Here is a 24795-nt window from a genome sequence, read left to right on the forward strand (position 1 = left end):
CTCCAGATGAGAAGTTATGGCTAACAAAAGTGAGTCATAGAGTCATAGAAGAGTTCAGATTGGGAAGGACATTAAAGGTTATCTGGTTCCCTACCGTGGGCAGGGACACCTTCCACTAGATCAGGTTACTCAGAGCTCCACCCAGCCTGGCCTTGAACACTTTTAGTGATGGGGCATCCACAGCTTCTCTGGGCAGCCTGTTCTGGTGCCTCAGGTGGTCATAAAGAGCAGCACTTGTAAAATACCTCTGTGGGGATGGGAGGAAATGTCCTCTGCATTCCTGGCAAGTGAACTGAACACTATATTTTAGAAAAGAAGAGGGGGGGAAATGCCCTTGTCCTGCTGAGAGGACAGACATTGCGGGCCTTGTGGGGATAGCACGCTGTTGTTGGTAGATGTGGGCAGCAGCAGTGAGCAAAAGGCTGGTCTGACCCCAGCCCTACCCAGTGGCCTCTGTGAACCTGATGGCCACATAAGACAGATAAGCATTTGGAAAATACCTAACTACAGGAAAAAAGAAAACAGAACTGAAATCGTAGAAAATCATAACAAGACTTCTGGCATGACTGAGTAATAGTTTTACCCGTCCCTGCCTGCTCTAACTCCCATGGGAATAGGGAATGTTTCAACCAAATCGTAATCATAAATGACACTCTGCATTCAGTGTTGCATTCATAGCACTTCAGGGTGTGCACAGAACTCCCAGCCACACTTTAATTCCTTACATCTGGGTCATCCAAATGATAAAATCTGCACCAAAGACTCTGGCAGTGCTGCAAAGGGAAAGAAAGAGCCTTTTTCATTGACAGTATTTGAGGCAGCCAAGTGGTTTATATTAAGATGCTTAAAATTTTATGTGTTTCTACTGTGAGGATTCAGGACTGGAACATGAACAAAGAAGTGTTGAAGAAACTACTCTCTTTATTTAAAAAAAAAAAAAAAAACAACCCACAGCACAGAAAATATAGGAATGGATCAAAACTCAAAGCTTTTATCAGATCTCCCACATTTTCATGGTTCAGACGTGGCAGAACCTGAATTTGACTCTGTTCAGATTTTAGAAGACAAAATACCTTGGTTTAGGTATCCAGCCAGAATCTGGGAAAATTAATCTGAACTGCCTGAAGTGCTCACCTTCCCTGCTTACCAACAGCAGACAGAAAAACCAGCATCTTAAACAGGACTTTGAATGGGAGACAAGGAAAACATGGTGATGAAACAGAATGAACTACAATAAACACTCCTTACCTAAATCATGGCAGCAGCTACTCAATTCTCCAATTCCTTCAGCCAGCAACTGTTACACCAGCCAGTTATTCCCCTCCTAGCAGGAATTCTTTATTTGCAGTGTTGGGGTTTGAGTCCATGATCTCTGAGCTCCAGGCTTCTGCTTCATGGGCCCTCCTGCCGCCACATGGTGACACCATGAACAGTGTGGGTTGCCCCTGTCCTTCCAGATGATACTTCCACAGATACTTCTCCATGCTTCTCAACGTGCCAGCTCCCCCTGAGAATCCCTTTCTCGGGGATTCACTCTCATTAGTGTTCTATGCCCACCCCAGTATTAGTTCTTGCGTCAATGATTGTTTTGCAAAAACTCCCCTTGCTTGTAAGATTAAGCACATTCCCTGGTATCAGCAGAACATTTTTAACTTTACTCTTTACAAATAACCAAATCTATTCCTACCTCTTTGCTTAGTGCAGAGTGATCATCCAGGAGTGTTACACATCACCCATGTGTCTATACTCTGAAAAAACACCGTAATATCAACATGTCTCTCATTTTAACATGAAGAAATTTCTCAACTGAAATGCTTCCCAGACATGACAAGACATGCATAATAAAAAATTTGAACCTTTTTCAGGCCTTCTCTGGGGTACCTAGTACCCACCTCCCTCTCTCACTCTGCAAACCAAGAGAGGAATCCTCCCTTCCTGGTGACTGCTCTCAGCCTTTTGCCCTCATCCAACAGGATAACATCAAACAAAAAAATCCAGTCTGGGTCAGAGTCTATTCTGCTCTGCAAAAACTAGAAACCACCCCAATACCTCACCATAGAAGTATTTCTACAAACCTTTCCTGGTCAGTACTTTTTATGTACATTCATAATAGAAATAAGGTCTGAATTTCCTCTGGGTCTCAGCATCCTGAAATGCAGTCTCTTATACCAGTTTCCTATATAACACAATATAGTTGGTGAGATACAGAGCTGAAAGAGACCAAAACAAGCACTGTAGATCTGCCTTGCTGCCAAAGTAATTCTGTCACAGATTTTAAAACAATGGGGAGCAAATAATTTCACTGCTAAAGACACGCACAAAAAATAAATTAATGCAGACTGGTATGCTTGAGATACCAGGGATTGTTGAAGAAGGGGAAAATATATAACAGTACAGATTGAGATTGGGGCACAAAATAGCCTCTGTAGGAGTAAAGCTCCTAATTAGCACTCTGTCCATTAGAAGCTGCAGACAATGATCAATTCCTGGTAACATAAATAAGGTCAGAGAAAAACAGGTGTTGCAGATAGGAATTTCATTGTTCGTCATTGCCGGTGTTGCTCTTCCTTTCAGGTGCGCCCCTGGTTACTATGGGAACCCTTTGCTAATTGGAAGCACTTGTCAAAAATGTGACTGCAATGGCAACTCAGACCCAAATCTGATTTTTGAAGACTGTGATGAAGTGACCGGCCAGTGCCGCAACTGCCTGCACCACACCAGCGGGTTCCAGTGCGAACGATGCGCTCCGGGCTACTATGGGGACGCCAGATTTGCTAAAAACTGCACAGGTACAGTCTGTAGTTTGGTACAGCCGAGCTGAGCAACAGGCAGCACAGCACAGACTGTGGATGATCTCCAGAAATCAGAGATGCCTGAACCACTTGTCAGATACCTGTGGCTCTGGGAGGCGACTGATGGGATAATTCAGATGCCTGTTCAGTTGAGTCATCCCAGGAACCAGAGAAATATCTCTTTACACCTCCCATGAGCAAATCTCAGACCCCAGACTCCAGCATCTCTAGTGCTTGGACAGGTTTAATGGAGGCACTGTTGTGTTCTCCTGAATCTTGTTTTAAATTAGGTTCTCTAAGTGTTCTTTGGGCAAAGTCCTCACCTTTGCGCTGGTCCACACCATGACCATTCAGGCTGATGGTGCTTAAAGACTTGAAAGTATTTTTTATGGGAACAGGATCATCCTTCCTGTCCTAACCCAATACCCACTCACTTTCTACTATTTTCCGCATTGGTAATATAGTTTGCATTTCTTACAAGTCTATGCTGGTTACTGTATTTTCACACAAGAGGTGACTGCACTTTCAAAGTGCTACCCAGAGTACCTCAGCAAAACACACCTGCACAGAGGGGTCACAAAGTTTTGTCTCCTCTAACGTTGTCCTAATTTACATGGAGTTCAATCCAAACAGAGCTTTGACCTCATACTTCTTATCCTTGCTTTGGCCGTGGAAGAGAAGTTTACATCCTCTTTCAAAGCACTTCAGAACAGCCACTGCTAAAGGCAAAATGCAGGTGCTCAGAGCAAGGACCTTGGGACTCCCTCCCAAACTCTTTGGCAGGGGTCCCTCAAGGACAAGAACACAAAAGAGGGAGACAGATTATTCCTACCTCAGCCTGACTCGAAGGTAAGACAGTCGAAGCATACACTCAGCTTGGACCTCAGAAGTTCTCCAGGGCCTCCAGGTACAGAGCTACAGGCCTCAGGGATTTATCAATGTCTTGATCCTTCTTGCAACTCACTGTGTACTTGGACTTTGTTTTGTACTTTCTTATTATAAAGTGTTTTGGAACACACAGGAGGGAGGTTGTGAGTATGCTGTGTAATCAAATGCCCTTTGTGTTGTTATCTTCACTTGTAGGGGACCACATATGATGCCATGATGCCACTACTGGTCCTTTCTGGTTTTACATTCCAGTGACAGCTAGAATTTGAGTGTCCATCTCCAGGATGTAACTCACATCTCAAAGTCACGTGGTTGAATTCCACTCATGCTGAACAGGAAGAGATGGTGCTCATGCACAGTGATCCCATAAGCCAAACCATGTATCCCAACCAGCTAAAAAGACATTAGCTGTGGGGAACAGTGTACCCCAAAACTCACCTCCTGCCTGGATTTAGGTAGCCAAGATGTTCATGAAATTCAGCATGTCTGTGATTTTGAGGTGGCAAAAGGAAATCTTGTTTATAAACTTCACTGCCTAATTCACTTCACCTGAGATGACTTAACTGCAGTTGTCCAGGAAGGAAAGATAGGATCCAGCCTGTGGGTCCTGAATTCCATGAGGCAGGAGGAACACACCCAGCACTTCAACTCTGCACACTGCAGCAATCATGCCCTGCCCATGTCCAAAAGCTTCAAGCACCTAAGAGTAATTTTGCCAGAAGTCTGAGAGCTGCATGGCATTCCAAGAGTCTGGGCAGGTTATGCAATTAGTGATTTTGGAAGGCATATCTGAACACACTGTTTCGAAACTCAAATCAAACTTACATCACCTCAGTACAGTCTCTTTTTTTGCACCCTTAAGGAGGTACACAGGAGTTCTCTACGCAGGCTGTTCACACAGGCTTCAAATCAGCGTGGTAATTCTCTTCATTAGCAGATTTCCTTGCAGTGTTTCATCTTTGCTGAAGAAAAAAGGTGCTTGGGTGCTTGAATGTGTTGTGAGAAATACAGCTTTTCTCTTTTCAGAAGTGAATTCAATCTTGAAGTTCACTCTAGCAAATCCTGATTTTGCAGTATTGTTTCAGAGAATTACACACATCCCATTTCATCTTCATTTCCTCCAGGCACCGCAATGTACTTGACAGCACTTGACAGTGTTGTGCAGATTGCAGTACATCAATACATCCATGACATTCAAACTATTTGTGTAGTTCACAGGAAAAGCTTATCCTTTGTTTGGCTTTGTGGGACAATTAGGAGCTATTGCTTAGAATTGATTCTGAAATAATTCAAGTACCTTCTTTAAACTGAAAATAGAGAAACAAAACTATTGTAAGGATCAAGACCATCTGCATACATGGTTTCCATAAGGCATCTCAAAGGGTGTATAAAACAAAAAAAGGCAAGCAAAGTAAATGAACAAACAGCTCTATCAATCTAAATATACACATATATATATAAAAATATATATATATAAAAATATATATATATATAATTTTTTTTTTTTTTGAGTGGAAGACAAAATCTGGGTATTGGTGAGAGGTAGTTTTCAGCTGCTTTTAAAATTTATTTTTTTAAACCACTTGAAAGTTCTCCACAAATTGCCCACAGAAATAAATGTAAGTTTAGAAGCTTTCCCCACCAGCAAACTATGGTATCATTGAAAGTCTTAATTCCCTACTAAAAATGTGTTATCTCTTAAACAAGTAGTTGAAAAATGGTCCAGACTGCTTTTGGAATTAATTTGATATAATATTTTGCAGAGCACACTCACAGGTATTCATTTAAATAAGAAGACACAATTTTATTTTCTTGAGCACCAATCTCATCGAAATTTTAACCTTTTAACTTTATTACCTGGCGATAACCTCGTCCCCATGATATGGGTAATGAGAAATCTCTACTTTCAACAGATACATTTCTTTCACTTCTTAAAAAAAGAAATAACAAATTATAAGTAATTGTAGATCCAAAAGCTGAGAGGCACAGGTTGTGATAAGGTCAAAATGCTGACTGCATCAGAGAATTCATAACCAATTTCTGTTCTGATTAGTTCTGTTCTGATTAGTTCTACTAACACTGGTCCACTTACACAAAATTATTCTGACGTCAGTGCATGGTGCTGTCTTTGAAGTTGTATTATGTATTTTCACTCAGGAAATCCTTGAATGTGCAATGGGAAATGTAAATACAAGGGCAATTCATAAATAACAATTAGTGGGCTGCAATAAAAGGGCAGTAAAGTATTTTGTTACATGAGGTTCTGATGAAACCATGCATTTCAAGACCAAAATAAATTCCAGATAGATTGCTGCTGTTCTTATGTTCTTCTTAAGTTTTTGTTATTGTATTGAAGTGTTCCAAGAATATTTTAATCTTTAAAATAATATTGCTTAAAAGGGCAATTAAAACTTGAAAGAGATTTAGAGATGTTAGATTAAAAATTGGACTTTTTAAAAAGCCACTCATGCTGACAATAAAAATGTTGTTCTCTCAAGTTTAAAAAAATATAAAACATCATTTATTCTTCATTGTAAGAGGTAGGAGATATTTACTTTTTGATATGTTCAAGCTGCCAGTGTAACTGGAGTCCAATATCAATCCCTGATAGCTGCAAAGCCTTTTTAGTGACACCCTGACAGAGTGCTGATAAATTCCACAGGCCTGTGGCAAGATTTGTAGCTAATAATTAGCTTTAGATGCCCTGCTTTTCTTAATACATCTCCTAAATGTCACTCTCTCATGACACTGATGCACAATGACCCCTCTGGGCAGCTCTGGCCTCACTGACTCTACTTGTGACCAAGCTTTGAACAAGTAATTTCAGCATAGGTGTTCTCTTTCTGTTTTCCACTTCATATTTCATTTGTTCAAATTTGACCAGTGCAAGAAACACCTTTTCCAAGTACTGAAAGGAAAATCAGTTCAAGAAGTTCTTGATATTGGTTTGAATATTCACACACAATCCTAAGTATAATAATTTCACTAGTCTTGGGAGGGGGAGTTGTACATTTTGAAGATTCTTTTTTCAGAAGTTCTTTCTCTCTCCCCCAGCATGTAACTGTGGAGGAAGAATGTGTGACAGCCAGACTGGAGAATGCCTCGCAGACAGTCCTGAAGTTTCTACTGACACAGACTGCCCAACCATCAGTAAGAACATTATCATGAAAACACCAATAAATAATATTGTTCTTGTATTTAGAAGTTTATAAATACTAACTTAAGAGTTTGGGACTCCAGCGGGCTCAGGATTTTGACGGTGGTCCCACAGGGCACTTATGTGTGTGAATATACACAGTGTCCTGCTGATTGAGTACTTCAGCATGTTATCACACACTTGTCTGAGTACAGGCATATTTCCAGCTCTGTCATATAGACTGCACATTCAGGTCCAAACTGCAGAGCAGTAGGGAAGTATCACCAAAGCTGCTTCCATAGACCTTGAGGCACGCTGCCTGAAAAATAATATTCTGGCCCTAAAATATGTCCTCACAACTTTACCTGTGATATTTTTTCTAGTTGTGGTTTAGCCCTGACAACCACACAGCCACTCACTCACTCCAGCAGGAATAGGGGGAGAATCAGAAGGGTAAAAGCCAGAAAATTTGTGCACGCACAAGCCGCACACACTTTTGCAAACAAAGCAAAACAATTGATTCATTCACTGCTTCCCATGGGCAGCCAGGCATTCACCCATTTCCAGGAGAGCAGGATCCCACCTGTTCACTTGGGAAGACAAATGCCATCACTCCAAATGTCCTCCCCTTCCTCTTTCCTCCCCCCACTGCATTTACTGAGCATGATGTCCCATGGTCTGGAATATCCCTTTGATCTGCTGGGGTCAGCTGTCCTGGCTACATCTCCTGCTTCTAGCACACCCTTAGTCACTTCACCAGCATGGCAGTACAAAAAGCAGAAACGGTCTTGGCTCTGTGTAAGCCCTGCTCAGCAACAGCAAAAACATCTTTACATTATCAACCATGTGTTGAGCACAAATACAAAACATGGCTCCATACTAACCACTGAAATAACTGTGTAGAAAATTACCCCAGTGAAACCAAATATAGATCGCTGCTGTTGACATCTTGGCCTATATCCATCAGCCAGTTCCTTTCCCCCTATCTCCCATACTCTAATGATAGGAAGCCTGGGATCTTTCCAGGTGTACTATGTTGTAGCTATTGGTAACCACAGGTATTTTTTAAATGTTAGTGTATTTATACCTGTATATAATGCAGAGCATATGGCACACATGGGCTCCTGAACCAACTCCCAAGAAGAGGGGTCATGTGCCTGAAGAGCAACCAGAAGGAAAACATTTGGGATCTGCTAAAATGTCAAGCAAAAGTGTCTGTAGGAATCTGTGTTTCACATTCACCTAAGTCTCTTGGATTTAGTGTTGGCACCAGTGTCAATATAAACAAGGTGTCATTGCAATCATTCAGCAGGAACAAGGATGTAGTTCTGCACAAGCACTTTCCAAGCACACTATAACTGTGTTTTTAGAAGTTGCCCTAGTAATCAAGTAGGTGGCCAAGAGCCCATGTGCTGGACATCCTTATTTCTCATACCACTGAATTTTAAACATGGAGTTTGAGGTTCTGAAAAATGCAGTTGTTATTTTTTTGACCCTCATCTGTTGTCCTTCAGGCCACAAACACATAGTGCCTAGGGAATAGCCAGGAAATACTCTCCCTCTCTCCCAACTGATTACAGAATCCCTGTGGCAGCCTCTTTGAGCAGTCCCATCTGGTGCTGCTCAGCTGGAAATGTCGTAACGGTACTGTGGGACCTTGGAAGTGGGAGGAAGAAAGCAAAAGAAAAATGGGTATCCACTAGGAAGCTTCAGTGACAAGGAGAGTGAGCACCATGGGTCAAGAGCAGTATTACATGAATTTAAGATATTTGCTGTTAACTGACACAAACACTAAAGGAAAATTATGCTGTCTTATTTTCCTATCAGGCTGCGATAAATGTATCTGGGATTTGACAGATGACATCCGATTGTCAGTTCTGACTATCGATGAAAGCAAATCCACTTTGCTGAGCATTTCTACAGGTGTTGCCGCTCAAAGACGTTTGAATGACCTGAACCTCACTACAACTCATCTCCAGGTACAAGCATTGAAGATATTTCAGCTTTGTCGTGTAGTTTGAATCTTTTAATTTCCACTCCATTCCTGTAAATTTCAATCTCTGCCATCACTGGGGAAGGAGTTGATTTTCAGATGCACTGACTTTTTTTTCCCCCATACACAGGAGGCAATGTCCAAGAAAAAGAATCATGCTATGCTTTGGACCATCCAGGTTGATGATGTTGCAGATGAGATGAATGATCTCCTCAGAGAAGCAGACACACTGGATGAACAGGTTTGTTTACAGGCTTCTGCCAAAGCTCTGAGGGTTTGCACTTTGTCATATTCACCTGTTGGCACAAGAGGCGAGGCTAGAATAGTCCCAGTTGGAAGGGACCTAAAATGATCTTCTGGTCCAATTGTCTGAGCAATACAGGGCCGACCAAAAGTTAAAGCATGTTATTAAGAGCATTGCTGAAATGCCTCTTAAATCCTGACAGACATGGGGCATCAACCATCTCTCTAGGAAACCCGTTCCAGTGTTTGACTCCTCTTCATAAAAAAACATTTCTTAACATCTAGTCTGACACTTCAAGTCCACCAAACAAGAGTGGTGCACCCTGACAGCTGGAAGAACCTTCTATTTCTATTTGCATTTTATAACTTTCTACTTTAAATCTGAATTAAAAGCATAAACTAGTTATCAAGTCTTTTTCAGAGAAAAGGAAGCAGGTAAAAAGTGTCTTGAGTGTGGTTGGAGGTTTGTCAACAGTCACAAAAAATCTTCCCCTCAGGATCTGAGTTCCCATCTACCCTCTACAAGACATGTTTGATCATTGCCTTTCTCATTCACATTTTGATTTCTAATTAAGTGAAGTAACCTACACTAAATTAATGCAAATTGACTTTGGGAGCATTTGTACTATATCTATTTTACATGTGTGCACTCTTAAAATTAATTTAATCCTGATTAGCCATTTCAAAATATATTTCAAAACTGACAGTTTAAAAGGGTTTTCATGCATCCACTGGGATAGGAGCTTGATCAGTGCTCAAGATATTTTTAATACAATTATAATCATAAATGTTGCATCCACATCCGGCTGCCAGGCTATAAAATTAAGGTTATTAGCTCTCATCTCCCACAACACATTCATTGTATCCTAGAAGAATACTGCTATGATAAATGTTAAGATAAGAAATAGGGTTCAAAACTGCTCATCCTCTATTTTAAAAGTTATAATATTAAACATCTTTCAGTTGCTACAATATACATATATTAGTAAAATATATCACTCCATGTGATTATCAAAGATAGCCACAGCTGCCATAGGACTAGATTATATTTCATGCTCATTGCAAAGTGCCAGACCTTATATTCACTTTACTAATTCCTTCACAAGACAAATTAAAATTATACCTTAAACTAAAACTCAAATATAGGATCAAGTAGGGGGCAAAAAAAGGCAGCACAAAGGAAAGCGGAAGAGAAAATTTGTGTGTTTTTAATCAACACTTACTTAGCAGAAAGGGCATGTAAGATTTATACAGGCTATGCCTGCGTTCAAGAGAGCTTTGATTAAATTAAACTCACCCTCACAGCTCCGTACCTGTGAATATCTGTCAGAGCTCACACACCTCACTGTCCCTCTCTGTATCTGGTGGGCAGACTGATTAAGGCATTAGGTTTTCTATGAATATTTAGTGAGTTTGGATAATAACATTTCATTTGCAGTACTACCTGGAGATTTCTTTCCTCATTTCCCAATTTTACTGTCCCTGAATAAATAAATTCAATGTTTCCTCTGGTCTTTTCTCCCTGGTTACTGCTAATGCTAGTTCTACATCAATACTTGTGGTCACTTGCAAGGCAGGGAAATAATGACCCCAGACTCTGACAGTGGAAGACCACAATAGTAACTCTGAATATATTGAGCTCTTTGCTATTTCAGAGTACATTTATAGAAAATGGGTGCTAGGGCCTTGAGTGGGTTTTGCAGAGACACGCAGCATTTTCTATTGAGAGAGTTTTATGTGCACATCCCCAAATCTCAGGGGTTCCTGCAGATTCTAATCTAAACCATAAAGGCAAGGTGAATGGAAAAACTGTAGGCAAATCTACCTGCTAAATATAACTCCTGTGACTACCTCTAACCCTCAAAGTTTGAAGAGGATGAATTCTGAGTAAAACAGCACATAGCTTGATCCTGAATATTTGGAAGATGGGAACCAGAAACATTTCTACTAACCCTTACACTTGTTTTATCAGTCTCGCAACCCTTACAATTTGATTTATCATTATGCTAATCCCTTTTAGTGGTGCTGCCCACCCTGGCCCTGCCTTCAAATGCCACTTGGGGCCTCCACAACCCTAAGTAAGGGAAGACATGCAGAGTGCAGCCCTCAACACAATAGTAGTACAGGACCACGCATTTACAATCGTCGGGTTTCTTCTTAGTTTTAACAATAAGTGACCCCAGAGCTGGGGTCCTCCCTTGAGGGAGACACAGATCTAAAATCAGTTGGGAGCTTGACACCTTTTTCTTCATTCTATTTTCTTACTCAGGAAATGCCATACTCAGCAAAACGAGCCAGCCCCTCTGAGTGCCTAGGAAATTCAGCAGGGAGAGTTTTACAACTGTACATAATTTATGAAAATTTCATTGCAGCAAATGATGGATAAATATGGGACAGGTTTTAATCCCTCACTCTGCAATTCTGAAAACACTGACAAGACAGATCTTCACTTTAAACACCTTCAAATACTACTTTATATGATAAAAAGGACTTCCACATGCTCACCAGGAGAAAGCAAAATGTATGTTTATACTGCTCATCCTCACATCTGAAAAGAAATCTAATGTTTACCTCTCATGGTTTATTCATAGGGAAATGAAGCTTCCAGCAAAGGCAGACTGGTACAGAGGGAAACCACGGAGATCAACAACCGTGCTTCTCAGCTTGTGCAGCAGCTCAATAATATAAGAGATAACATTGAAGGTAAATAGATTCATTTCTGGTTCATCTCAGTGTCAAGAATGTATTAATGAAACCCTCCCGTATTAATGGAGCATCAAGAATTTTTACTGTCCTATATATCAAAGGAAAATCTTTTGATATATAGCACAATATGTAATTTACGGCAACAGCGAAGACCCTGTCAAGCACAACTGCATGTAAAAAAGATTTCCTAGTCAGAGATAATCACCTTCATCTGGAATATCTATGGCATACCACTATCATCCTGAAATATAAAAATGAGATTGAATCAATTGCAGCCTCTTCTTCAGTACCAGCAGAAAGCAATGAAACCCCAAATCAATGTACTCAAAAACACCCCTATCCCTTGTACCCCTGCAACATGAAAGCTTCCATCCTGCTGCAGAACACACTGGTTTCCCTCAGTCTTCAGCAAAGCCAACTGAATGCAAAAGCTGTCTATGGCACCAAAATAGAAATGCTGGCTGGTAGCTGAGGTTAAACTTTAAACACACCTTTTCCAAAGGAAGAGTGGTTACATATCAACTTTTATCCTTGCTTATCCTTACCTCCACGGGTGCTCCACTATTTTCTCTCCAGAAACACAGTTAATATGTCCCATCACACAAAAGAGACAGGCTAAGACCATGTTGAATGTTATATTTGTACTGTCATTTTACATCTCTGATGCTAAAAAACCCCTGACTGTCTGGCCATCCATCACATTTTATTTCTGCAATTATTGAATAAAAGGGTCTGCATGAGCCTCAGTGTACATCACTAACAAACATGGTTGATGTCTGTGGATCATCCTTTTGTATCATTAATTAGTTTGGAGCAGGACAGGAATCACAAAAGGTAGATATGCATCTAATCTGGCACACAAATAGCACAATCACGTTAAGCTGTTACAGAAGAAACAATGTCCATGGCTGTGAATAGAATGAAAACAGTTGGAAACAAGTGGGTGAAAATTACTTCCACCATGCTCAGAACTGTTCTTCTACAGAGGTATCACCCATATATGCACACACATGTGCCAGCATAAGGAAAAATAAATCCATGGAGCCCTGGTTGTCACCAGGTACTGCTCAGTACGAGCCTTTACGGCTTCACTAATGAGCTCAGGGCCCAGAAAGAGCAGGCATACAGACACTCTGCCAAAGAATCAGTGGTGCCACAATTACACACCTATTTTTTATAAACATCTTCCAGAAGAATAGTGCTGGTTTTGCCAGCTTTGGTTATCCACAAAGCTAGTGACAAGTGCTAGCCAAAGGCACACACATCACAGGGCATAAAAAAAGAGTTGATTGGTATTCAAGGCCAGGGAGCGAGAAGTGAGTAAACTTTGTAATGATTACACTGGGAATGAGTAAACTCAATTTCAGCTGCAGGGATACAACGATGTTTTTTGAACTGAGACCAAAACCTTGAAACAGTATCTATCTCCAAACCAGCTAGGCTGCATCCGGCCAGAAGCCATATGTTACCTCCTTAGGGTACCTCAAACTTCTGCAGATGGAAAATGAGGTTACTTCAGTCTCCTTAGTATTGTTATTATTTTATAAACAGCAGTACTTGAAAACCATGATCCTAGATGAAAGCCCCAGCCTGATACATGCCACAGAACCCCAAATAAAATTATTTCCCCAGCCTATAAGAAATGTCAAGCCAAATAATACACACAACCCACATCTGCTTAATCCCATCCTCTTCTGATGAGACCTCCACATAGGACAGAAAGTGTGATTTATTTACAGATTTAATTTTAAGGCTGGAATAAACATAATCATTATCTACTATAGAGACGAAGATAATTAAAATTTTCTTTTGCCATCAGTATCATCACAAGTCACAAAAGTAAAAGTAGTCCATGGTATTTATTTCTCTGTAGCCATACTGAATCGACCATCTGTTCCCTTTTCCCCCTAGAAATCAGCAGCAAGTCAAAATACTATGCAATTCAACAAGAGCTGAGCCCTGAAGAAATCTCCCAGAAGAGGAGTACGGCAGAGGAGATGCTGAAGGAGATCAAACATCGAAAGCCTTTCACTAATCAGAGGCAACTTGCAGATGAGGAGGAAAATGCAGCAGAGGAGTGTGAGTTCTAAGTCAGTTTCCCTTTCAGCCACGTGCTGAAGATCAGCTGGCAGGTGCTGGGCAGCTCTGGGTGTACTGCTGAACCCCTGGGGAGGATTGGGAGGCACTTGGCAAGCAGCAGCTGGTGTGCTAGAGATGCTGCTGCTCCCAAATTCCTGCCCCAAGTCCCTGCTGGTGCTTGGTGCTCCTCACGGCAGAATGGGTAGAAAAATATCTGTGTGTCTGCCTGTGCCTGTGCACTGCAGCAACTCAGCAATAGCTGCTTAGGGAGGTTCACGACAGAGCTGGAATTGCTCATGTGAACGTCTTCCCCCCTGCCAGCTCTGCTATGGGGACAGTGAACGCCAGCAGAGAAAAACTGGGCATGGGAAAGGGTGGCAGCCTAATTCTCACAGCTTAGTGAATATGAGTCAGAACATGAGGCATAAAGACTGCCTTCTCCAGAACAGGCTGCCTAGGTTTAACAAGGAAAAACAAATTAAAAGCAAGGAAAGACAGATCTGGTTTCTTTTAATAAAATATATTTCAGAGGGGGAATTAATAGGATTAAAATGAAACAGTAAAATGAGAGGCATCTTTCCTTTTAGTAAGAGGAGGGAAAATTAAAATCTAGGTATATGATCCCTCAAGTGAGCTTTACAAAATGTGTTTTGCTGTCACCTGAGTAACAGCACAGAAACTGCTGTATAGGTAAGTTTTGCCAGAAATCCAAGCTTTGGATTAATTGGCCTCTTATTTTTCTCCCAGTGCTACAGCAAATTGAAGCATTTCACGAGAAGTACAATGACACCAGATCCCTGGTAATTGATGTGCTGGAGCAGCTCAGCGAACAGGATGTGAAGCTGTCAGACCTGGAGGAGGCATTAGGCGAGGCACTTGACTATGTTATACAGACGGAAGATATAAATAGGGAAAACGCAGCCAGGCTCCAAAGGCAGGAGGTACTGTGCACTACATTTATCATAAGTGTTGACTGTGAACACTCCATCTCTGCCATTGCTTAAAACAGTAGATCGCACACAATTTAGGTTCAGGAATCACCACACCAAAAAAGAATTACTTGTACCACTCAGCAGGATGAGTTTTACTCTTCAGTTCTAAGAAACAACTTGTGTAAGTGCAAGGTACTATTATCTGTTTGTGGAGTGACAATAAATGAGGAGTTTTGGCACGTCACGCCTCATCAGAGATGGATACTTATGCCTAGACTAGTAAGACGTTACAGTAAAAGCCAAGAAGCTTGAAATTTCATGTAGCATGGCTGCTATAAATATTGTGGTGGGATTATTTCATCCACTTATGTCCTGACATATAATGTGGGATGGCCGCATGTTCAAAAAACTAATTCTATTGTGAGAAAACACTTATAAAGGCTCTGCATGGCATTTGTGCCCTGGGGCTGAGTGCATTCATACTGTCTGATCCAAACTTCCTCTGAACCACTTTAAACAAAAACACATCCCCATTTTTTCAGGAGGAGTAGACAGTTGTCCTTGAATCTTCAAGCACAAATCCATTGTCTAACTGCTCCACAACAGGTACATTGAAATTGGGTTTCCTACTTGCTAGCTTAGCTATAAGGCTGCAGCAGTTTTCCCGTGTCCTGTCCAAATGAACAGTTTCAGGGTTTTGAACAAAGTAACCACCCTGGAGGAGAGCTCAGAGGTGACCTGTCTCCTGTAGCCTGGAAGTGGGGCACCTTTGCCTGTAAGTGATGGCATAAGGTTCAAATCCCATATGGCTGAGGAGGAAACAGAATTTTCACGTTTCATATCCCAGAAAAGTACATAACCCATCAACCAAATAAAAGAAACTATTTTTTCTCTTCACAGACATTCTGTGACTCTTTCCCTGTTTTTATAATTTTTTTTTTAAGGAATGCAAAACCAGAATATCCCACCTACAGCTTCTCATTTATTTTTTCAGCAAGGAAAAAAAGTACAGAGAGAACAATTTGGGGCCATTCAAAGGAAATTTTTCCTTTCAATGGCTGAAATTTTTTGTATTCTGGAGGAGAGGGTGTTAGTGAGCAATTTTGTGATTTGAAGAATGATCCCCCAAATTCAGGCCAACTTCTGGGTTTCATAGCATCAGTGGCTGTTTTGAGTTCCTGAATTTTGCAGCGCTAGAAGTTCAGGCTGATATGGAACGTCTAAGAATTCAATAGAGAAACCCGGCATGCTCCTCTAGGGAATCATTTCACAAGAGCTTGAGATCCTTAAGCACAAAGCCTCTTCTGTTCTTCCATTGTTTCATAATTACAGTGCCAAGCTGCAGCTTGTCTCACAGTTATGAAGCAAAGCCTGAAGTGTATAGTACATTTGTTCACTGTTTTTAACCATTTGGATCTCCATTATTTCTCACAATGGAGGCAGATGCTGTACAAAATACATTGTTCACATTGGCTTTACTACTGACAAAGAAAAGAGATCTCTATACTGTATATTTTAAAAACACTAGGACAAAAATAAACAGTCTCCAGGTGACTATGGAAAATCCATGTTTAATTTGTCTCTGCTGTGCACTGACGAATGATTCATTCCAATAGCTTCTTAGGCTGTAATATAAAATGATTTTTTTTTTTTTTAAGCATCTGACATTTCTTTCACAAAAAAATATTTAAAAAAAAATAAAAATCACCTCATAATATGTAGCAATTAGACAAGTCTTAGAAAATCAGACTTCAGATATGTCTAAATCTATTTAGTTCACCACTATCTTTTAATTAGCTCTAGCACATTTAGCAAAAATGATTAACACTGTATTTTATCAAAACACAAGTGGAATTGGATGTGATTTATGTTTTGAGCTTTCTTTTTAGAAAGAACATGAGAAGATAAAAGAGCAAATGGATGAAGTGAACAGCATTCTGCTCAGTGCCACAACTATTTTGGAAGGACCACAAAAAGTCAACACTGAGTTAAGTGATGTAATAAAGGTAGGTGCTTTGGTGGCTTGTTTAAATGATGCATCCTAATTTTTTGAAGTCTTATGTTTAGATCACTAATGGAAAAACCCTCCTTTATATTGCTTCAGTGAAAGTACTGGTTAATATTCACTGATAAAGTAGATGGCTTTCTTGCATGAAAAGCTCTGTTACTACAATTTACTGCCTAAAAATAAATAATTCTAGTATAAGGACACATTACTGTAGGCAAATCTTAATGAAAGATGTTGCTGTAGAGCTCTCAATTATTTCATTACAAGCAGCTGCCAAAAGATATTTTGGTAAAAGACTGCATTTTATACTAAATTCCTTTCCTAGTGTCTCCAAGTGAACATGGAAGAACACTAAAGATCCCAGATACCAGCATTAAAACCAGGAACTGCGTCAAACATATATAACCGGACTGTTATATAAAAATCCTTTCCTGGAACTGTAGAATACTATGCAGTGTTTTGAATCAGACATGGTGCTGAACAAAATTTTTAGAAATTTTAGGGGTTTGGCTTTTCTATGAAAAGATGAAGAAAATAAAACTGGGAATTTGCTAACTAAAATATTTAGCAAAGCTGCTTTCTTGATGATTTTTTTTTAAATTTTGAAATAATTGAAGAAAAAATAAAATTTTCCACGAGCATTCATTTCGATCACAGCTGCTCATTTCTTTACACAAAAGCAAATATCAAAAGTCCTTAATTTTTCTTTCAAAAAGTAATTTGCAAAAATAGAAAGACAGCTTACTTTGTAACTGTCCCTGTGTTCAAGCAGTACATTGAGGTTTTTCTCTGGTGTTTTGGGCAAAGCAAATTGCCGCAGTTTATCATTTTGTGTTCCCCACAGAGGATGTTCACACTGCAGGGAAAGAAGTACTACGCAACCATCATACATTATCCACCCTCATCACCAACAAGTATTTTCACATTTCACTCATTCATCCTTTTCCCCTCTCTCATTTTCATCCTTTTTCAAATATTTTGAAACGCATTTATAATCTTCACATCAGCCTGCTTGTGTACTGAGAAAAGGGAAATGCAGGCCATTTGGTCTTTCCACAAGTATTTCCTATGAGGAAGAAGGATGATTAAGGCAAACTGCTTCTCCTTACCTATACACACATAGGTAGTATTTAGGTGGACTGATTTACAAATTAGATTAATCCAAGATGTCCTAGCATGAGGAATCAAGGAGGCAGAAAGAGAACTTCACTCTGAAAGACTTGTCATTTGGCACAAGTCTGGAGCAAACATACAAGACATATTTTACGACTTTTACCATCTTTCTTTTTTATTTTATGCATCTCTCTCCAATGCCTTCTTAAGTAATTTCTGGAATTTTTTGTTGATTTTCATCTTGCTGCACTTGTCTCCATACTGGCATTCACCGTTAGATCTTTCATTTTTTTCCTCTTAAAAAATGTAAAATAAATCAACTATAACAGAAATAAAGGAACATTATAATAATATAAAGGGTAAAATAAAACATAATTACCAAAATACAGACTTGGTTTTTTGCAATTTTCACCTTCTTTCCTTCCTTCTCTGTTTTGTTCAGAATGCATCAGGGTTCTATGCAGAAATAGATGGAGCAAAAAAGGAACTGCAAGAGAAAACAGCCAACCTGTCGCTGTTTGATGATGATTTGGTAGAAAAGGCTATGCATCATGCACACAACCTAAGAAGACTTGCTGATGAGCTGGACGGGTAAAATTTAACTTCAGCAGACTCTGTTCATATAAGTGCCACTTACAGAACAGCTGAAAAGACAAGCAGAAACACAGTGACAGTAAACAGGCACTAAACAAATCAGTGTTAAGTCATGTGTAGAAGGACTTGTCATGGTCCACAGAGAGCAGCTGAAGTTGAGCTAGGCAAAATCTATGAAATTTTTTAAAGAATAAATATATATCTTGCATGACATTCTCTCTAGCCTAATTGTGCATGCTTTCCTCTTCCTACAGCAAAAGAATAGGAAAGGTGGATTAGTGAAAAATGAAATAATACAGGCAAGATAAAATGGTGTCTGCAGAAACTGCTCGTGTCAGTAAGCTCATGTACACTAAAAAAATATGTTAAGCATTACAGGGCACAAAATGAGCTTTGAGATGATTTTATTCCAAGAGCAGTTTTACAGGTGGAGTAGTTCTGATGCTCAGTAGGTTGTGTTCCAATAAAACTGGTTCACAATAACATAAAAAAATTATTGTAAATCTCTTTTGCTGGAAAATACTAAATGCAACAACATCGCACCAATTTACTAAAAAAATCTCTTCTAAATAAATTTAATGATTTTATTTGCAATTGGTACTATCCATGGAAAAAACACTGCTCTAAATGAATTCTTAAGTAAAATATGCCAAATTGTACCTTAGGTAATATCATGGGCACATGTTTTTAGAAGATAAGTTTACAACACTCTTCAAGTATATTATCTAAATGCCAGTTGTTTCTTAATATCCGCATGCCCTAGATAGGAGATTAAAATAAAGAAAAAAATAGCAGATGGATTTCTTTCATGCAATTGTATAAAGCTGACGTCTGAAACTGTTCTATAATGACACACAAACAACAGAAACATAAAAGCCAAACAATACATTCAGTCTGAGATGAGCTAACTAGGGACAGCAGACTACGAAAATACCACAAATGGCTAGCTTTCCTCCCTTACCAAAATAATTTAAAAATTATTACCAAGTCCAGCACATTAGGAATTTCACAAAAAGCAAAGAAAAGTGATTACAAAATACCCAGATGGAACAATTCTGGCTCTATTATATGTTGAGGCAATTGTCCTGCAGTGAAATTTTAATCCTTTAAAACATTTAGCCTCTCTTCAAAACATCTTGGTTTTATAGGTTAGCTTTACCAGCCTGTTAGGCTTTTATTTGGTAGAGTTTATTGTTTTGCCTTAAGGGAATTTAGCAGAAAGTTCTTGCAGTAATGCTGAATCTGGAAATTTAATAATCCCTCGGTGTGCAAACACTTTGAAGTGAATGCACACATGTGCAAACACATCTATATTTAGAATATATTTCTAAATATATTTTGAAACCTGCTTATCACCATAACATTAAAAAATAGTATTTATTCAAAATTGTTAACAGATGAATGTTGAGCCCTGAACTATCTTCTCTTTGAAATCTCCACTGAAGATCTAATATGCAGATCAAAACTATGCCATTAAAGATTTCTTTCCATTTTTAAATCTAACTTCCTGCAAATTTTCACGACTAGGGTTAGTTCTTCATCTGATTCTCCCCCTTTTCCCACTTACCTTTGGAAAATATAAACAGGACAGTGACACAACTATCCTGGACACTGGCACACAGAGGTCTTTCCATTCATGGATAGGAATTATTCAAAAAGAAGTATTATGATAGACCTGTTATTCTATTAATCTATCAAATATCTAATCTAGATTTTTTTTTTCCTAAGGTAAAAGCTGTGTAGTTGTTTGTTGCTGTTTGTATAAATTTTAAGGTAAAATTCACAGAGTTAAGTGGAAGAGTCTTCTATCCAAACAGTTTTCACATGCTTCAGATTGGTCAAACACAATGAAGGGAATACCAGTTAGGCCAAGTACATTTATGTGTGTGATTATGTAGTCAGAAACTACTTTGATTCAGTTTGGTTTCTTTCACCTTTTACTCTCTTTTTAACAGGAATTTGTACGGTGTTGATTCAAATGGTTTGGTACAAAGGGCAATCAATGCTTCAAATGTCTATGAAAACATTGCTGGTTATATCGAAGAAGCCAATAAAGTTGCATTGCTGGCGCTCAACACAACAAACCGGGTCAAGGATGTAAGTAATTTTCATAATACCAGCTTTTACTTTACAATACTTCAGGGACTTCAGGCACCTAAGCGTAAAGAAAAAACAAATTTAGCTTAACTGGCAGCATTGAACTTCTCACTGCACATATTTTTCCTTCATTATTTCCTGAATTAAATCACATGTAGTTAATTATTCCTCCAGACTGAAGTCTCCTGGTATTTGAAAAGTCACAGGAGATTCTTCTGTCCCTGTCCCATAGGGTAATGCTCCTCTGTGTTGTCACTCACATTGAGACATTTCTGTGAAATTACAGACAACTCCCTACTCCTGTAGGAACCTGAGCTGGCATTTAGTGCTTGAGTCCTACTTCACTCAGTGCCATGCAGCAGGAAATGCTGCTGAAATGGGACAAAGCTCACTCACACACACAGTGTAAGGAGTAGGATGCTAATTTTGTCTCTGGCCTTACTGTTCAAAACTACTTTACATGTATTTTTTTGTATGCCTATAGTTACCAATCTGTATACATGCTACTTATCAGCAATTTATTAGTGGGATAGCAAGAGGATTTGGATTGATTAAAGGGGTTTAATGCCAGAGGGCTGAGGGATTTCAAGACCAGCCCCCTGCTTCCAGCATACTGCTGCAGACTGCAGGGCAGCTCCCCATGAAGTGAAAGCATTCATCACCTATCTAAGATGACAGCAGAAATGAACAGTCACAGTGCCCAGATAATATGCAGCATTTAGTCACGTTGACTGAACTGGATCTGATAATTTCAGAAGACTTTCTTCATCTTTGTTACTTAGTAGTGTTGTTTGGAAAACCATACATTTCTCTAAATTTCTTAAAATAGAAAATTTTGCTTTTCAGGCTTTTTTCCAATCCACCTGCCAGTCTTAAATGTTAACAAAGCAAATGAAACTGCAGTGACTTTGCAGTTGCATTTACATGTAGGTAAAATACTGTCCACAGTTAAACGCAATTAAGTGGAATATTTGATAAGGATTATTCTGACTTTCTTTTTTGGAACATGCTTGTAGGCTGCAGTTGGAATTGATACTCAGGTCATTTACCATAAAGGTAAAAGTGAAGAACTTCTCATCCGAGCCATGCAGCTACAACGGACAGCACATGACAGTAAATATACATCCTTTCTACTTTCCCAATCAGCTTATAGCCATGCACATTAAAACAAATTTCAGAAGCACATCACTAAGCAGAACTACTGCTGTAACAAAATAGGTTATTGATTTAATTTACCACACAAAGTACTTGAAATGGCCATGGGTATATTTGAGTAGCTCATGTTTTGTCATCCTACTAGATACTGATAGTTCATTTCATTCATGAAATGTCCACTTTAGATACAACTACTGTTTTAATATATGACTCTGCAAACCATTGTTCACTGGTAAATATATGCAATTAAGTAGTTTAATTAAAATCAAGTCATAACAGCTTAAATGTTCACAAAGCTGGATTTCACCAGTGGAGGGTAATAATAACTGTTAAAGTAGTTTGGCCTTTGTTCATCGTAAATGAAAGAAAGATCTAGAAATACAGAATTACCTTTTAAAAGTCTCAGGACTTTTTGAGTTCATTAAAACTACTCCTGTGTACCAGTTGCAGCTATTCTCAGCACTTCTGGAGAAAGAGCACTGACTGAAACACAGCTCTCCAGATTTCTGGAAGACAATGCTTTGGCAAGCAGGGGTGCTACAGGGCTGTTTTTTCCTTTAGATTATGTTAAGTCAAGAGTGCATGTCCTAAATTAAAAGGGGCTATGGTATACTGTCTATGGTATATTAAATGCCTAAGGATATACCGCCCCAGGACTGAATTTACCTTTTTAGATGCCACTTTGACACCCCTCAGCTGTACGTCCCCTTTTCTCCCCACAGGCAGCGGTTATACCATTGCAGACACCAGCTGGCAGGTCAATGGCACTTTTGCCAGAATGAACGCCCTGCGGAGCCAGCTGATGAGAGCCATCGCAAAAATGCAATCAGCAGAGACAGGTTGGAAGAGGAACTTCATCTTTATGATGCTTTATCTTCATACATGCAAGAGCACATTCCTATCCTTGAATATGGATATGAAGTTGCTACTAAGAGTTCAGCACTGTGGCGCTTAAGAGTTTGGCTGAAAACTACTAGATCTAGATATCACATATCCAGATTCAACATTTTCGTAATGAAATTAAATGTTTTTCCACTGAAATTATTAACCATCTTGTTGATCCTTGTGGTGGTCTTGGCTGAGGCAGAGCTAATTTTCTTCACAGTGGCTAGCATGGGGCTCTGTTTTGGATTTGTGTTGAACATGGAGTTGATAATGCAGAGATGTTTCTGTTACTGCTGAGCAGGGCTTGCACAGAGCCAAGGCCTTTTCTGCTTTTCATACTGCCACGCTGGTGAGGAGACTGGGGATGCATGGGAAGATAAGAAAGAACACAGCCAGGACAACTGATCCCAAATGACCAAAATAATATTCCATTCCATGTGACATCATGCTCTGTGTATATGAACTGGAGGGAAGCAGAGAAAAGGGAGGGGGAAGACAGAGAGTGGGGAGGGACGGGACACCCAACACACTTAAATATTTGAAAGAGTTCATTTCCTATCATTCCCTATTTGTTCTATAGCGGAGGCCAGAGAGCGTTTGGAGCAAGCTCAGCTGACGACTGCAGAGGCTGTAAGTGCTACCACGACAGTAACACAGGCTACGACCCCCATGGATGAGAACGTGAGGTTGTGGTCCCAAAACCTGCAAGATTTCCAGCACAATTCACAGGCATATGAGAGTGCTGTGCATTCAGCTGGGGATGCAGGTATGGTGACATGAAGTTTTCCATTCCTCAATGTTAAAAAATCTGGGAATAATCACAATAACACATTGTATGAATTGTTTATGTTGCATATTCATCACATATAATCTAACATGTTACCTCCATGAAAACTTTTAAAAATTAGCAGTTGTCTAGGTCTTGACTATATTTTAAAAAACACTGGATATTCAGGGGCTTCCAAAAATTATTTAAACACTTAAGTGTTGAAGACTTACTGACTTCTAATTCATTTTTATCAGGGTACCAAGGTCACACTGAATGGCAAACAGCTTGCTTAAATACTTCTTGCTAATATGGTTGGTGATTTAGGGTTTTATGTTTGTTTGTTTTTTAACATTGAGAGGCATTTGAAAACAGAGCCCTTTTGTCCTCAGGAGTGCAAACACGGAGAAGAAACGGTGCCTCGCTTGATGAGCTTGTAGTCTAAACAAAGGGGTCAAAGAGGATAAAGGAGGAAATAAAATATTTAAGCAGGTTGATTTATGGAGAAGCTTGTAAACATCACATTAATTCCACTTTTATTATTGGAAACACTGGAAACATTGGAAAACTTATTATGAAAAATTTAAGGCAAATAAAAAGACAAAAGAAAAGCTAAGGCAGACTACAAAATTGAAACAAAACTGATAGGCAAGAGTAGAAAAGAGACATGAAGATGAAGCTAAATGAAGTGACTGTAGAAAGAAGGAAAAGAAAATTGGGGAAGAAATCAATCTAGAAATGAAAATATTTAGAATAAAAAATTGATTACAGCACCATTATTTATTGCTACTTGTCTTCTTAACTCTGCTCAGGAGGCTCACTAATGTTAAGATATTTATGGCTAGGGAGGTTGGAAATCCAGAACAAATAATTTCCTTCACACGTTTGATGATAACATCACCTGCAGACCTGTTCAGTGATGTCTTGCCTCCTAAAAGTACTCCAGAGAAAGTCCATAATTTCTTTGACTCTGTTCCCAGAAAACCTGATTCTCAGATCTACTGCCCTAAATCCCTTCTCTGTCTGTCAGGAAGTTTGCAGCTCAGGTGTCATTTAACTGCAAATGGCAGTATGAGCACCAAACCCAACTTTGCTTCTAGTGTTCCAAAGTCACAGTCTTCCCTCCCAGCTGGGGAATCCCAAGAGTCATGTTATTTTCAGAATTCCATGAACAATAAGACCCCCACCCCTAGTATTTTTGGTTGAGTTCTCCCAAGAAGTGGTATAGAAGTAGCTCCCTCCACAAGAAGAAATTCAGTGCTATTCAACATCCCAATATCTGGCTCCAGAACTGGAGGAAACTCAGATTTCTCTGAGCTTTTCATCAAAAGGGAGCAGTGAACCTCTCCCTCTGGGAATCGGTAAGCTCACTGCTAGTCACTGCACAGAGCTCCATAAGAGTGTAGCT

General features: G+C 39.5%; 1 protein-coding gene and 1 long non-coding RNA gene across 4 annotated transcripts in view; one reads left to right on the forward strand and one right to left on the reverse strand.

Moving 5' to 3' along the window:
- Positions 1 to 24795, forward strand: part of LAMA4 (laminin subunit alpha 4) — a 102413-nt gene that overhangs the window by 39011 nt on the left and 38607 nt on the right. For all 3 annotated transcript variants that reach the window (XR_005699880.2, XR_005699881.2, XM_040057859.2), the window contains exons 5-17: positions 2575 to 2789; positions 6735 to 6830; positions 8644 to 8795; positions 8940 to 9050; positions 11644 to 11755; positions 13670 to 13837; positions 14585 to 14778; positions 16659 to 16775; positions 18333 to 18481; positions 20440 to 20581; positions 21598 to 21694; positions 22459 to 22575; positions 23202 to 23387. Coding sequence is in view for 1 of the 3 variants with exons in the window: in XM_040057859.2 (XP_039913793.1) it covers positions 2575 to 2789; positions 6735 to 6830; positions 8644 to 8795; positions 8940 to 9050; positions 11644 to 11755; positions 13670 to 13837; positions 14585 to 14778; positions 16659 to 16775; positions 18333 to 18481; positions 20440 to 20581; positions 21598 to 21694; positions 22459 to 22575; positions 23202 to 23387 (1856 nt within the window). In the remaining 2 variants the exon portion in view is untranslated. The remainder of the gene's footprint in view (positions 1 to 2574; positions 2790 to 6734; positions 6831 to 8643; positions 8796 to 8939; positions 9051 to 11643; positions 11756 to 13669; positions 13838 to 14584; positions 14779 to 16658; positions 16776 to 18332; positions 18482 to 20439; positions 20582 to 21597; positions 21695 to 22458; positions 22576 to 23201; positions 23388 to 24795) is intronic.
- On the reverse strand, positions 215 to 2320 carry LOC120749910 (uncharacterized). The gene is made up of 4 exons (XR_005699882.2): positions 2076 to 2320; positions 1688 to 1748; positions 1249 to 1404; positions 215 to 773 (listed from the first exon to the last, which is right to left on the reverse strand). It is a non-coding gene; the product is annotated as an uncharacterized LOC120749910 (long non-coding RNA).

This window comes from Hirundo rustica, chromosome 3 (assembly GCF_015227805.2).
Source record: "Hirundo rustica isolate bHirRus1 chromosome 3, bHirRus1.pri.v3, whole genome shotgun sequence".
Lineage (NCBI taxonomy): Eukaryota > Metazoa > Chordata > Aves > Passeriformes > Hirundinidae > Hirundo > Hirundo rustica.